This window comes from Paroedura picta, chromosome 5 (assembly GCF_049243985.1).
Source record: "Paroedura picta isolate Pp20150507F chromosome 5, Ppicta_v3.0, whole genome shotgun sequence".
NCBI classification, from domain to species: Eukaryota; Metazoa; Chordata; class Lepidosauria; order Squamata; family Gekkonidae; genus Paroedura; species Paroedura picta.
The window spans coordinates 123,437,841-123,450,571 of record NC_135373.1 but is presented as its reverse complement, the minus strand read 5'-3'; the positions used below and the strand labels follow the sequence as shown (position 1 = coordinate 123,450,571).

The 12,731-nt window shown below is 51.2% G+C and overlaps 1 protein-coding gene across 1 annotated transcript in view; it reads left to right on the top strand.

Moving 5' to 3' along the window:
* Positions 1 to 212: 212 nt before the first annotated feature.
* Positions 213 to 12,731, top strand: part of SNX2 (sorting nexin 2) — a 36,953-nt gene continuing 24,434 nt past the window's right edge. Inside the window, exon 1 of the mRNA XM_077340325.1 lies at positions 213 to 397. Coding sequence (XP_077196440.1) covers positions 290 to 397 — 108 coding nt within the window. The 5' untranslated portion in view covers positions 213 to 289. The remainder of the gene's footprint in view (positions 398 to 12,731) is intronic.

The following is a 12,731-nucleotide window of genomic DNA, read 5'->3' as shown; positions in this document are numbered from 1 at the left end:
CGTCGCCCAACGGCCGGCAGAGGGGGCGCGCGCGCTCCCACTCAGCGCTCTCCTCCCTCGCCCCGCCCTCCGCTCTCCGTGCGACCAATCACAGCGCGCCTTTCGCCCGCGCCTCCTCCTCTCCGCCTCCTCCCCTGAGCCGCGCATGCCCGCCCTCCCGGCGGCCCCGCCCCTTCGTCTCGAGCGGCTGCGGCGGGTTCCCGTCGGGGGGGCGGGGCCGGCGGGGCGTCACGTGACTGGAGGCAGCTGCCGGAAATCCCGCGCCTCGGAAGGACGGGGGGGGGATAAGATGGCGGCGGAGCGGGAGCCTCCTCCGCTGGGGGACGGCCGGCAGACCGAGGCGGAGGAGATGGAGGACGGCGAGGACCTCTTCACCAGCACCGTGTCGACGCTGGAGGTAGGCTGCGGCCGGCTTCCCACTCCTGCCCGCTCCCTCGGCTCTGCCTCGGGGAAGGCGGTCTGGAGAGGGGAGGCAGCCCCTGCCAGGCGCTGGTTCCTCCCGCGGGGACTGGTCCGTGTTGCCTGAATCCTCCCTTGGATTCCGGGAGACAGCCAGCCCCCCCGCCTGGAGGTTGGCAACCGTTGCTTCTCCAACTCCCAAGTACCTGCGTTCCCGTCTTCCCAACCAGAGTCCGACCCAAAGCTGGAAGAGGCCCTCAAAGGCCATCCAGTCCAGCCCCCCGTCTTCTTGGGGACTTAAAACTCCCACCCTCCTGCAAGGTGCTCATCCGGTCTTTTCCTGAAAACTTCCCACGGAGGTGACTCTGCCGCCCTCCGAGGCAGCAGGTTCTGTCTAGCTTCGCTTGTGTGGTAGGATCCGCCACCCACTTGCCCAGAGAGGTGTGTGGTCCCTTTCATCAGGGGTAGTCAACCTGCGGCCCTCCAGATGCTCATGGACTACAATTCCCATGAGCCCCTGCCAGCGTTTGCAAGGCACCTCGGCTTCTACTATTCATGTCATGGGAGTTCCTCTCCTAAGGCTTGATGTACGCTCTGGGGAGGGGGACTCGATGTGGAGTGTCTGTTTTAGGTCAATAGCAACCTCCTTTCCCTTCTATAAATGTGACTTATCAGTTAGAGCACTTCCTCAGAGGGACCGGCTTCCTTGTGAAGTGGTGGATACTCCTTTGGAAGTTTTTAAGCAGAGGTTAGATACCCAGCGGACAGAAATGCTGATTCTGTGAACTTGTGCAGATTGGGAGTGGCCGGGATGAAGGGATGGCATCTGTGCTTGGCCATTGGGCCCCTTCTGGCTTGACCAGGGAAATGCCAATCTACATGTTGTGATTGGGAGGCAAATTTCCTCCAGGCCAGACTGGCCAGGGGTTCTGGTTTTGGGGTGGGGGCATCATCTGGGCATGGGGTCACAGAGGGCAGAATTGTGAATTTCCTGCATTCTGCAGGGGGTTGGACTAGATTACCCTGGAGGTCCCATCCAACCCTGATTCTGAAACAGCTCCGTTCAATAACTTTGTTTCTTGTTGCTCTAAATGTATTCTTCATGATCTCTTAATTGAAACTCCATGGAGTGTAGGGGCTCAAGTGTTGCGCTAGAGTCCGGGAGACTCACGTTGGAATCCCCCCTTTTCCATGCATATTTATTGGTGAGCTTGGCCAGCCACGTCTTTTCAGCCTAACTTACCTTGCAGGGCTGTTGTGAAGGTACATGGAGGAGAGTAGAATGACATAAGCTGCTTTGAGATACCCCTGGGGAGAGAGGTGGGATGTGAATAAAACAAATAGATAATACTCAGCCTGTGTTACTAGCTATAATTGAAAGTATTTGCTGTTTAAAATGTCGAATGCCAAAGGAAGGTAGCCTTAAATCTTTTGATATCTGTGCTGATAACAAAAGTATTCCACCCAGAGAAATCAAGTTGGCTAAATAAAAGCAAACATTCATTTGGCTCTGTTACTGATATATTTTGTTATCTGTTTTTATTCCAGTTCCATGTGAACCGTCCTGAGCTTCAGGAGGGCGGAATAAAAATAAATAAAATAAATAAATAAAATAATTGGTTTGATTTTAAGGTGCCCCACATTTCTTGGTATATGTTGGGAAGGGAGAATCTTTCACAGATGGTAAGCATCTTGGTGCAGTGGTTAGGAGTGGCAGTTTCTAATCTGGTGAGCCGGCTTGCTTCCCTGTACCTCCTCCACACCCAGCCAGCTGGATGATCTTGGGCCAGTCACAGCACTGATGAAGCTGTTCTGGCTGAGCAGTGATATCAGGGCTCTCTGAGCCTCACCCATTCACAGGGTGTCTGTTTTGGGGAGAGGAAAGGGAAGGCGATTGGAAGCCGCTTTGAGACTCCTTTGGGTAGAGAAAAGCGGCATGTAAGAACCAACTCTTCTTTTTCAGTAGTATCAGGGCTCTCTCAGCCTCACCTCCCTCACAGGGTGTCTGTTGTGGGGAGAGGGAGAATGTAAGCCACTTTGAGACTCCTTCGGGGTAGAGAAAAGCAGCATATAAGAACCAACCAATTGTAAGCTGCTTTGCGACTCCTAGTAGAGAAAGGTAGCATATAAAAAAATCCAGCGATAAGAAAAAAAATGATAGGAGTGCATTTCTATGGTCTTGGGTTCACTTGCACTCCGACCATAATTAATCAGATCATATTTGGACTATTGTTGGAACCACTATTGTTACTATGGCTTTACTAAGCATTGTTACTGAGTCGTATTATACTTACTCCTATGTCCCCCCATGTTCTATGTAAACATGTTTTCCCATGTTTTATGTAAACCTCCCTGAGCCGCAAGAGAGAGTGGTATATAAATACAATAAATAAATTCCCTCCAAATCAGAGGTCAGGTTTTTTTAAGCAACGGGCTTTTGAAGTCTTTTGCCAAACTTTGGGGAGTTAATATTTGAAGCCTTTACCTGAGTCCGGCCGAATTCAGCCCCTTGATACAGAGCCAAATGTTTGTTTGCTTTTATTTAGCCAACTTTTATCTTGATTTTTCTGGGCGGTGTACTTTGTTTTTTCCCTTGACCTTTTTAACTCTGCCAACAACTCGCTTAGGCCAGGCTAGCCCAATCTTTGCTCAAGTGGATTAGAGCGAGCCGACAGGCTTAAGTTCACCCAGAAAACTTTGTGATTTGCACTTGGATTTCCCAGTTCTTAGTCCAACACCGCTGTACCACTCTGGAATGATCACGAATTCTCTTAAATTGGGGGCTTTGTGTGGCTTGTGTGACCGTTTCCTGTATGTCCTTGGTGGAATGTATTGTAAAATTGAGGGATCTGGTTCAAAATTAATCATTCCTGTTTTTGTTGAAGGCTTCCTGCCACTGAACTGTAAAGTCACAGGGTCAGTGTGTTCGGTCCATTCTAGTTTATCATGTCCTGGCTATAGTAACGTGCTAGGCTTTTGTGAAGAGAGATAAGGCTGGAACTTCCCGAAACTTGCAAAAGCTACAGCTGTATACAAAGAGTAAATGCTTCACTGGGCATTCAACATGTTTATTCTTTGCCTTTCCCAGTGATCTAAGCCCGGCTTTTCCAACCTTTTGACTGTGGAGGAATCCCTGAAACATTTTTCAGCCTTCCAAGAACCCTGGGAGTGGTGACATTTGTTTGTTTATTTATTGTATGGATACACCACCCTTCCCAAAGGCTCTGGGCTGTTTACATGAAACAAGAAATGATACAGGCAGCTCCGTTTATAGTAATAACAAGGTGATAACAATAATAACATTAAAGAACAGTGGAAACGGCAAAGAGCATCAGCTCAACTCATACTGAGGCCCAATGGGTAGGGCGGTTTAATTTGATTTATACCCCGCCCTTCCTGACACAGTCGGCCCGAGGCAGCTTACATTGGGATAAACAGTAAAATATAACAATTTCCATAAAAACTCCATTAAATGTTACAATCTAAAACTCTAACAGATGGCGGAACGACATTCCTCCCTTATTCCAGTCAGTAGATCACCTGCCCCAAGTGCATCCATTCTCTGACACAACCAGGAAGAGCTAACATAATGCTTCTCACTAGGTTCTCCTTCAGAGATATGAGCGCGGAGGAAAGATGCAGGAGCCAGCCAATCAATCATTTCCTGTTTCTATTGTGGAGAAAGAGACTAGGCCCGTTGAGGAGCAGGGGGAAGTGGGCTCCAGTGATGTCAGCACCCATCTGAACTTCCGGGAAAGGCTGGGTCACTCTTGGGGAACTCTGGCAGAACCCCAGGGTTTCCTAGAACCCTGTTTGGGAATCCCTGATCTTAGCAGTAAATAATAGTTGCTTCAAATCATGAATGTGACCCTAAAATTAAACCAGCAGCAAAACGATAAGTGATAAATTTTATTTATTTACTTCTATTATTGAGAACTAGGGACACTGCCCGTTGCATTCAGGAATACTACGGGTGCTAGATTGGGGGGGGGGGCTGGGGTGGAAGAACTCTGCCGATGGCCTCTCTCCCCCCAGGACCTGGAAAGGCTGCAGGCAGCTGTTATGGAACTCACTGGCAGGGGCAGCTCTCATGCGGCAGGGATCTGCAGCCTCCGAGCCTTGGAGGAAAGTAGAAGTTGGTCAGGGGTGGGGGACAGAAGGTGATTGGCTGGCCGCTGGACAGATAGGCAAGCCGGTTGGAGGACGAGGCACTCAGGGGTGGGACAACTGCCCTGAGTGGGTGTTAAGCGCTGAGTGCCACTTAAGCCATGAGGCCAGCTCCTTCTTCTAGGCTGTACCAGAAGTATTAAGTGGAACAGATTATAAATCGCCTCTCTTGAGCCAGTCATCTCGGGGTGGCATACAACATTTGTAGATGGACGTTGCCCTTCAAATCTTCGTCCCATCCCCAGGTTCATGGGGGAGAGGGCTAGGGTGGAACCGGTGTTGATCCTATGCAATGCCAGGTCAATAAACAACAAGTCCTCAACCCTGCGGGATTACTTCGTAAGGCATGAGGCTGACCTGGCTTGCGTGACGGAAAGCTGGGTGCGCGAAGGCGAGACCGTCGCCTTGAAAGATCTGGCACCGCCTGGGTTTTCCGACCTGCATCAACCCCGCCTCCATGGGAGGGGAGGGGGGGTGGCAATTCTGGTCAGAGAGACCTTCTCCTTCAGGGCTCTCCCTGCGCCAATGATTCCGGGGATTGAGTGTGTCGGTCTTGGGTGGGAATCGGTCGAGAACGTGGCGATCTGGTTGGTGTACCGATCACCCACTGCCCCGCCCGATTCCCTGCCAGGCCTGCTGGAGGCGGTGGCTGCCTGGACGTTGCAGTACCCAAAACTTTTAGTTTTGGGGGACTTCAACGTTCATGCGGATGCGCCGTCTTCAGGACTTGGCCTGGATCTAGTGTCAGCCATGGAGACACTAGGGTTCTCGCAGATTGTTGCTGGTCCCACCCATCAGGCTGGTCACACCCTCGATTTGATCTTTGGTGCAGGTGTAGCGGTAGATCTGGTGGCGAATAACATCGTTCCATGGTCAGACCACCAAGCCCTGAAGGCTCGACTGAGGATACCACCCCCTCTCCGTTTGGGTGATGGACGTATTCTAGTCCGCCCGCGGAGACTCATGGAATCTGAGAGATTCCTGAATGCCCTGCGGGACCCGATGCCCTCCGGCACCTCGTTGACGGCCTTGGTGGAGGACTGGCAGTCCCGCCTTACGGCCGCCATTGACAAGATTGCTCCTAGGCGCCCTCTCCGCCTTCGCCTCAAACAGGCTCCATGGTATTCCCAGGAGCTTCGGGAGAGGAAGAAGGAAGTGAGACGGCTTGAGCGAGTGTGGAGGAAGACTCGTGATGAAGCTACAAGGACATCTCATCGCACGCTTATGAAGGCGTATGAGAATGCGGTGAAAGCGGCGAAACGAGACTTCTACGCCACAGAAATCGCGTCCGCAAGCTCTCGCCCAGCACAATTATTTAAGGTAATTAGATCACTTACCGCCCTGGAAGAAGGGCGACAAACGATAAGGGAATTGGAATTGAGCTGTGTGGCATTATCGAGCTATTTTGCGGACAAAGTCCTGTCGCTCCGCCGTGACCTACCTGCCACGATTGATACAGTTAGTGAACTGGAAGCTCCGTGGCCGTCAAGGGGGTTAGTGTTTGATGGCTTCAGGCGGCTCTCTGTAACCGAAGTGGACAAGTTACTGGGTTCAGTGAGGGCGACCACTTGCCCCTTGGATCCCTGTCCGTCCTGGTTGCTCAAATCGGGCGACCAGCGGATAGGAGGCCCCTTGAGGGAGATTGTCAACCTCTCCTTAACATCTGGAGAGTTTCCCAAGGGGCTTAAGGAAGCAGTGGTACGCCCCTTACTGAAAAAGCCATCATTGGACCCGCGGAACCCCGCCAGTTACCGCCTAGTTTCGCATTTGGCGTTTCTGGGTAAGGTGATAGAGCGGGCCGCAGCGGACCAACTCCTAGGTTTCTTGGATGAAACTTCGGCCCTCGACCCATACCAGTCTGGCTTCCGCCCTGGCCACGGGGTGGAGACCGTGCTGGTCGCCCTCATGGATGATATCCGGCGCCAGCTGGATCGGGGCGGCTCCGCCATTCTCGTGCTTCTAGACCTGTCGGCCGCATTTGATGTGGTCGACCACGAGTTATTGGTACACCGCCTCGCCGGAGCTGGAATAAGGGGGACTGCGCTTCAATGGCTGGTCTCCTTCCTCCAGAACCGGACGCAGAGGGTTGCGATGGGGGAGAGTTTGTCGAGCCCTTGTGAGCTCCCTTGTGGGGTTCCGCAGGGGGCGATACTCTCTCCCACACTTTTTAACATCTATATGCGCCCTCTAGCCCAGCTGGTCCGGGGCTATGGGCTGGGTTGCCACCAATATGCGGATGACACCCAGCTCTACTTCCTAATGGACGGCCGGCCGGACTCCACCCCGGATACATTTGCCAGCTGTTTGGAAGCGGTAGCTAGATGGCTCAGGCAGAGTCGCCTGAAACTCAACCCCTCCAAGACGGAGGTCCTGTGGCTGGGCAGAAGAGGGCAGGACCAGGAAGCGCGCCTCCCATGCCTGAACGGGGTGCAATTAACACCTGCACCAGTTGCCAGGAATTTGGGAGTGACATTTGATGCCTCCCTCTCTATGGAGGCTCAGGTCACCAATGTAGCTCGGACAGCATTTTTCCATCTTCGCCAAGCCCGGCTACTAGCGCCCTACCTGTCCTCGGAACACCTGGCCACAGTGATCCATGCAACGGTCACTTCCAGACTAGACTTCTGTAACTCGCTCTACGCGGGCCTTCCCTTGTCTTTGACTCGGAAGTTACAGCTGGTCCAAAATGCGGCTGCCAGGGTCCTCACTAGAACACCTTTGAGGGCCCACATTCAGCCGGTGCTTCGTCATCTGCACTGGTTACCAGTCTGTTTCCGAATCAGATTCAAGGTATTGGTATTGACCTTTAAGGCTATACGCGGTCTGGGTCCCATCTACCTGCGGGACCGCTTGGTTGCTTATGCCCCCCGCAGGGCACTCCGCTCTGCGGGTTTGAATTTACTGGTTGTCCCGGGCCCACGGGATGTGCGCCTGGCCTCGACCCGGGCCAGGGCCTTTTCAGTCCTGGCCCCAACCTGGTGGAACGAGCTCCCAGAAGAGCTAAGGGCCCTGCAGGATCTACCAGCTTTCCGCAGGGCCTGTAAGACGGAGCTCTTCCGCCAGGCATATGGTTGAGGCCAGGGCAGCTCTCCCACTAATCCATCAGAGGATCCCCTCCAATATTGAGATCTCTAACACCGAGATCATGGTTAGATCTATTGTATTGGTGCCACCCTCTTCTGAACATTATTCTCTCCACCAGGCTGAACTAAGATCAGAATTGTGACCACCGCCGCTATATGTTATGTGATATGTTATATGTAACTTTTAATTGGGGTTTTTATGGGGATTTTATTGTGTTTTAACTATTTATGTTGTAAACCGCCCTGAGACCTATTGGGAGAAGGGCGGTCTAGAAATTAAATAATAATAATAATAATAATAATAGATAAAAACCAATAAGAGACATAAATACCATACAGGCCTTTGGTTGGGGCCAGTGCCATGGTGACCTCTATGGGCCCCACCAACTTATCGTTTTTTACCTGCTCGTTTCATCTGCCATCATTATCAGAAGCCCCTGCTCATATCCTGGCTCTGAGGGGAATATAGGAAACATCTTAAATGGGTTGTATTTCTTCAATTAATATATTAAACATTAATTTATTTAATTTTATTGATTGTATTGTTGCATCTGTTGTGCACCACCCTGAACTGGTCCTGCTTGGAGAGCAGTGTGAAAATCAAATAAATGAATAGGTACCGTGGTAACCCTGCATTAAAGGTAAAGGTATCCCCTGTGCAAGCACCGAGTCATGTCTGACCCTTTGGGTGACGCCCTCTAGCGTTTTCTTGGCAGACTCAATACGGAGTGGTTTGCCAGTGCCTTCCCCAGTCATTACCGTTTACCCCCCAGCAAGCTGGGTACTCATTTTATCGACCTCGGAAGGATGGAAGGCTGAGTCAACCTTGAGCCGGCTGCTGGGATTGAACTCCCAGCCTCATGGGCAAAGCTGTCAGACGGCTGCCTTACCACTCTGCGCCACAAGAGGCTCTTAACCCTGCATTAGGTAACCCATTAATAGGAATTTGATTCCTGAAACTGAATGCTGAACTATAGTGCAAGTAGAATCATAGAGTTGGAAGGGGCCATACAGGCCATCTAGTCCAACCCCCTGCTCAGAATAGCCCTGACCCGGGTTGACTAGGCTGGCCCATTTTCTCAAATCTCAGGAACTAAGTAGGGTGGGTGTTTCATAGAATCTTAGAATCATAGAGTTGGAAGGGACCTCATGGGTCATCTAGTCCAACCCCCTGCACTAGGCAGGACACCCACAACCCTGGAGAAGGGAACCTCCAAGGAAGTCCAGGGTCATGTCCCAGAGGCAGTATTGGAGGTCCTTGGAAACCCTGCGTGGTCTCCATAAGTCAGCTGCCAAAGGTATTTCCGTGGGATGAAACTAAATTCAGAGTGAAATAATACTCACACCGGCGATTAATGATAATCTCCCCCCTTTGTCTTTTTATAGAAGGCTTCTAGGGTGCTAATGTGAGAGTGCTCGGATAGAGAGGGTGGTACAACAGAGCTATGCCCCTAATGTCACGGATCAGGCAACGGTGGCTGTTGAATGCAGAAATTCCGTGTGGAGATCATCCAGGTCTCAAAGTTCACATCTCAGCTATGCCGTGTGCACTGGGCAAGCCCCCCTCCACCAGCCTCACATGCTTGGCACTTTGGGGACATTCCTTCTTAAACTGTTCTGTGCGGTGGTCAGACTCGGGTCGGTGACCTTGTAATACTGACCTAATTTACTGGATTATAGCAAGGATTAGTGAGGGGAGGGAAGGGCTGAGCAGTTAGGGGACATGCATTGTAACTATGTGCTACTTAAGAGTTTGACTCTGTTTGGCCTTAAAGGTGCCACTGGACTCAAACTCTTAAGTAGCACATAGTTACAATGCATGTCCCCTAACTGCTCAGCCCTTCCCTCCCTTGAATTTTATTCAAGATACTAGGGGCCAAGCCCGTTGCATTCAGGAATACAACGGGTGCTGGTTTAGCGGGGTGCGGGTGGAAGAACTCTGCAGACAGTCTCCCCTTCCCCCCCAGGACCTGGAAAGGCTGCAGGAAGCTGTTAGCAAACTCACCAGCAGGGGCAGCTCTTGCATGGCAGGGATCTGTAGCTTCCAAGACACAGAGGGAAGTTGGAGGAGGAGAGGGTGGTCAGGGGTGCGGGATGGAAGGCGATTAGCTGGCTGCTGGATGGACACGCAAGCCGGTTGGAGGAGGAGACACTCAGGGGCGGGACAGCTGTCCTGAGTGGGTGTTAAGCGCTGAGTGGCACTTAAGCCATGAGACCAGCTCCTCCTTCAAGGCCTTACCAGAAATATTAAGTGGAACAGATAAGCTTTCATGCGCAAGGACTCTTCCTCAGATACACGCTAAAATTTACACCTCCAATAAAACTTGGTTGGTCTTAAAGGTGCCCCTGGCTGGAACTTTGCTCTCCTGCTTCGGACCAACACGGCGATCCACCCGGATCTCTTAGCACAGTGATTTGAAAGTTAAAGTTAAAATAGTAGCAGTGTGTCTCTCCCGGCGGTTTCTCAAGAGAGCTGTCGAAGAGGCTGTGTGGTCTACTGATTGTGAAACTGCACGAGGATACTGTCTCACTGCTTTTTGTGGAAGCTCCCTGGGTGTGCGCTGAGAAGCAATATTGTTGAACTGGGCAATATTGTTGAACTGTTGTTAATAAGCACTATGCGTATGTGGGAGACATGCCTATTGCGAATGCTTCCCGTCAAAGTCCATGCGCTTTCCTTGAATCGGATGCCTCTGGTAGGTTGAACTGTCACCGCATGGCTGGTTTGTATGGAAGCCCTCTCGTGCCATGGAGGACTCCAGGCCCTCGATTTGTGAGGCTGTCGACGTTGGAACATTTTGGAGGTCCTTCATTCATAGGGTTGCGGTAAGAAGAAGAGCTGGGTTTTCATACCCTGTTTTTGACTACCTAAAGCAGGGTTAGTCAAACTGCGGCCCTCCAGATGTCCATGGGCTACAATTCCCATGAGCCCCTGCCAGAATGCTGGCAGGGGCTCATGGGAATTGTAGTCCATGGACATCTGGAGGGCCGCAGTTTGACTAACCCTGACCTAAAGGATTCTTAAAGTGACTTACAATCGACTTGCTCTCCTCTCCCCACAACAGGGTCGGTGAGGCTGAGAGAGAACTGTGACTGGCCCAAGGCCACCCAGGTGCCTCCAAATTTGGGAAGGATGGGGGGCATCAAACCTGGTTCTCTGCATTAGAGGCCACCTCACTTAACGATTCCCACAAGCTGGCTTTCAAGTTGGTAGCTACTTGACAGCAATTTGGATGAACAGGAGCCGTTTGCCTTCTGAAGCTTGTTTACAGGATGATCTTGATAGGCTCCAGAAGTGGGCTAAACTGAATAAAATGAAGTTCAATGGGGACAAATGTAGAGTTCTGCATTTAGGTAGGAAAAACCAAATACAACATTATAGGATGGCGGAGACTTGTCTTGGCAGTAGCATGTGCAAAAAGGATCTAGGAGTCTTAGTAGACCATACATTGGACATGAGTCAGCAGTGTGACTCGGTGGCTAAAAAGGCAAATGGGGTTTTTGGGCTGTATCAAACGGAGTATCGTGTCCAGATCATGGGAGGTGATGGTACCGCTTTACTCTGCTCTGGTTCAGTCTCACTTGGAGTCCAGTTCAGTGTGTGTTCAGTTTTGGGCACCCCAGTTGAAGAGGGATGTAGAGAAACTGGAACGTGTCCAGAGGAGAGCAACAAAGATGGTGAGGGGTTTGGAGACCAAGACGTATGGAGAAAGGTTGGGGGAGCTTGGTCTGTTTAGCCTAGAGAGGAGACGACTGAGAGGGGATCTGATAACCATCGTATCTAAAAGGCTGCCGTGTAGAGCAATGGTCCCCAACCACCGGGCCTCGGATCCCCTTCCCCGCCCCTCCCCCGCAGTCAGAAGCTTCTTTTTGACCCTTACGATTTTCAGATCTCAGACACATCAGTGAAACGTAGGAATGCTGGGTGGTGTCATTCTGGCATATGTGAATTCCCCAAATAATCTGAGAACTCACTGGGATTTTTTCAGCTGTGTCACAGTCACTTGGTACCGGTGTATGAATCGCGCAGCCGCCAGCGCATGCGCGGGAGTGCCACGCATACGTGTTTGCGCCATATACGGCCGCAAACATGCATGCGTGGCAGGGTCCGTGTTTGCATTTGCGGCTGCGCATGGTGCAAATGTGCACACACGGCACTCCTGCGCATACGCTAACCTCTGTGCATGCATGTCTGTGGCTGCGCATGCTGCTAACGCGCATGCCCAGCACTCCTGCACTTGCGCATTTGCGGCCATGCAAGCGTGGCCACTGGATCACCTCCCCCCCTATCGGTCCGCAGCCTTAAAACGGTTGCAGACCACTAGTGTAGAAGATGGCACAGAGTTATTCTGTCTTACCCTGGAGGGATGGATCAAAACGAATGGGATGAAATTAATTCAAAGGAAATTCCATCTAAACCTCTGGAAGAAGTTCCTGATAGTTAGAGCGGTTTCTCAGTGGAACAGGCTTCCTCGGGAGGTGGTGGGATCTCCATCTTTGGAGATTTTTAAACAGAGGCTGGAGAGCCATCTGACGGAGAGGCTGATTCTGGGAAGGCTCAAGGGGGTGGCAGGTGACAGTGGGTGAGCGATAGGGTTGGGAGTGTCCTGCACAGTGCAGGGGGTTGGACTAGATGATATTGGAGATCCCTTCCAACTATATGATTCTATGATTGCTGCTGCCATAGGTTATGCGGCTTGGCCCTTTTATGTGCCTGCATGCGTCACTGATTGCAGGTGGGAAAAGGAGGTGAATCATGAATCATATTAGGAATATTTTGGCTGGAGGTGAGGAATGGTTTGTTCAACCCCACTCACAGCACACAATAACCCCTGGGGGAGAGGATCTGAATGCTTCCTCCAGTAAGGAAGCCCCCATGCGTACACTGTCTTGTTCGTTCATCGTGTGTGGTTTTTCGAGAGAAAAAAAAGGGACCATTCTAACGAAAGGCCTTTTCTCTAGAAATGCAAAAGTTTGAGATTACTCAGCGAAAGTGTTGTGCAATTGATTCAGGATTTACGAAGATTAGAACAATGTGTTCCCCCCAACTGTCCTGGCTCCAAATTGACTCTAACTTTCAAA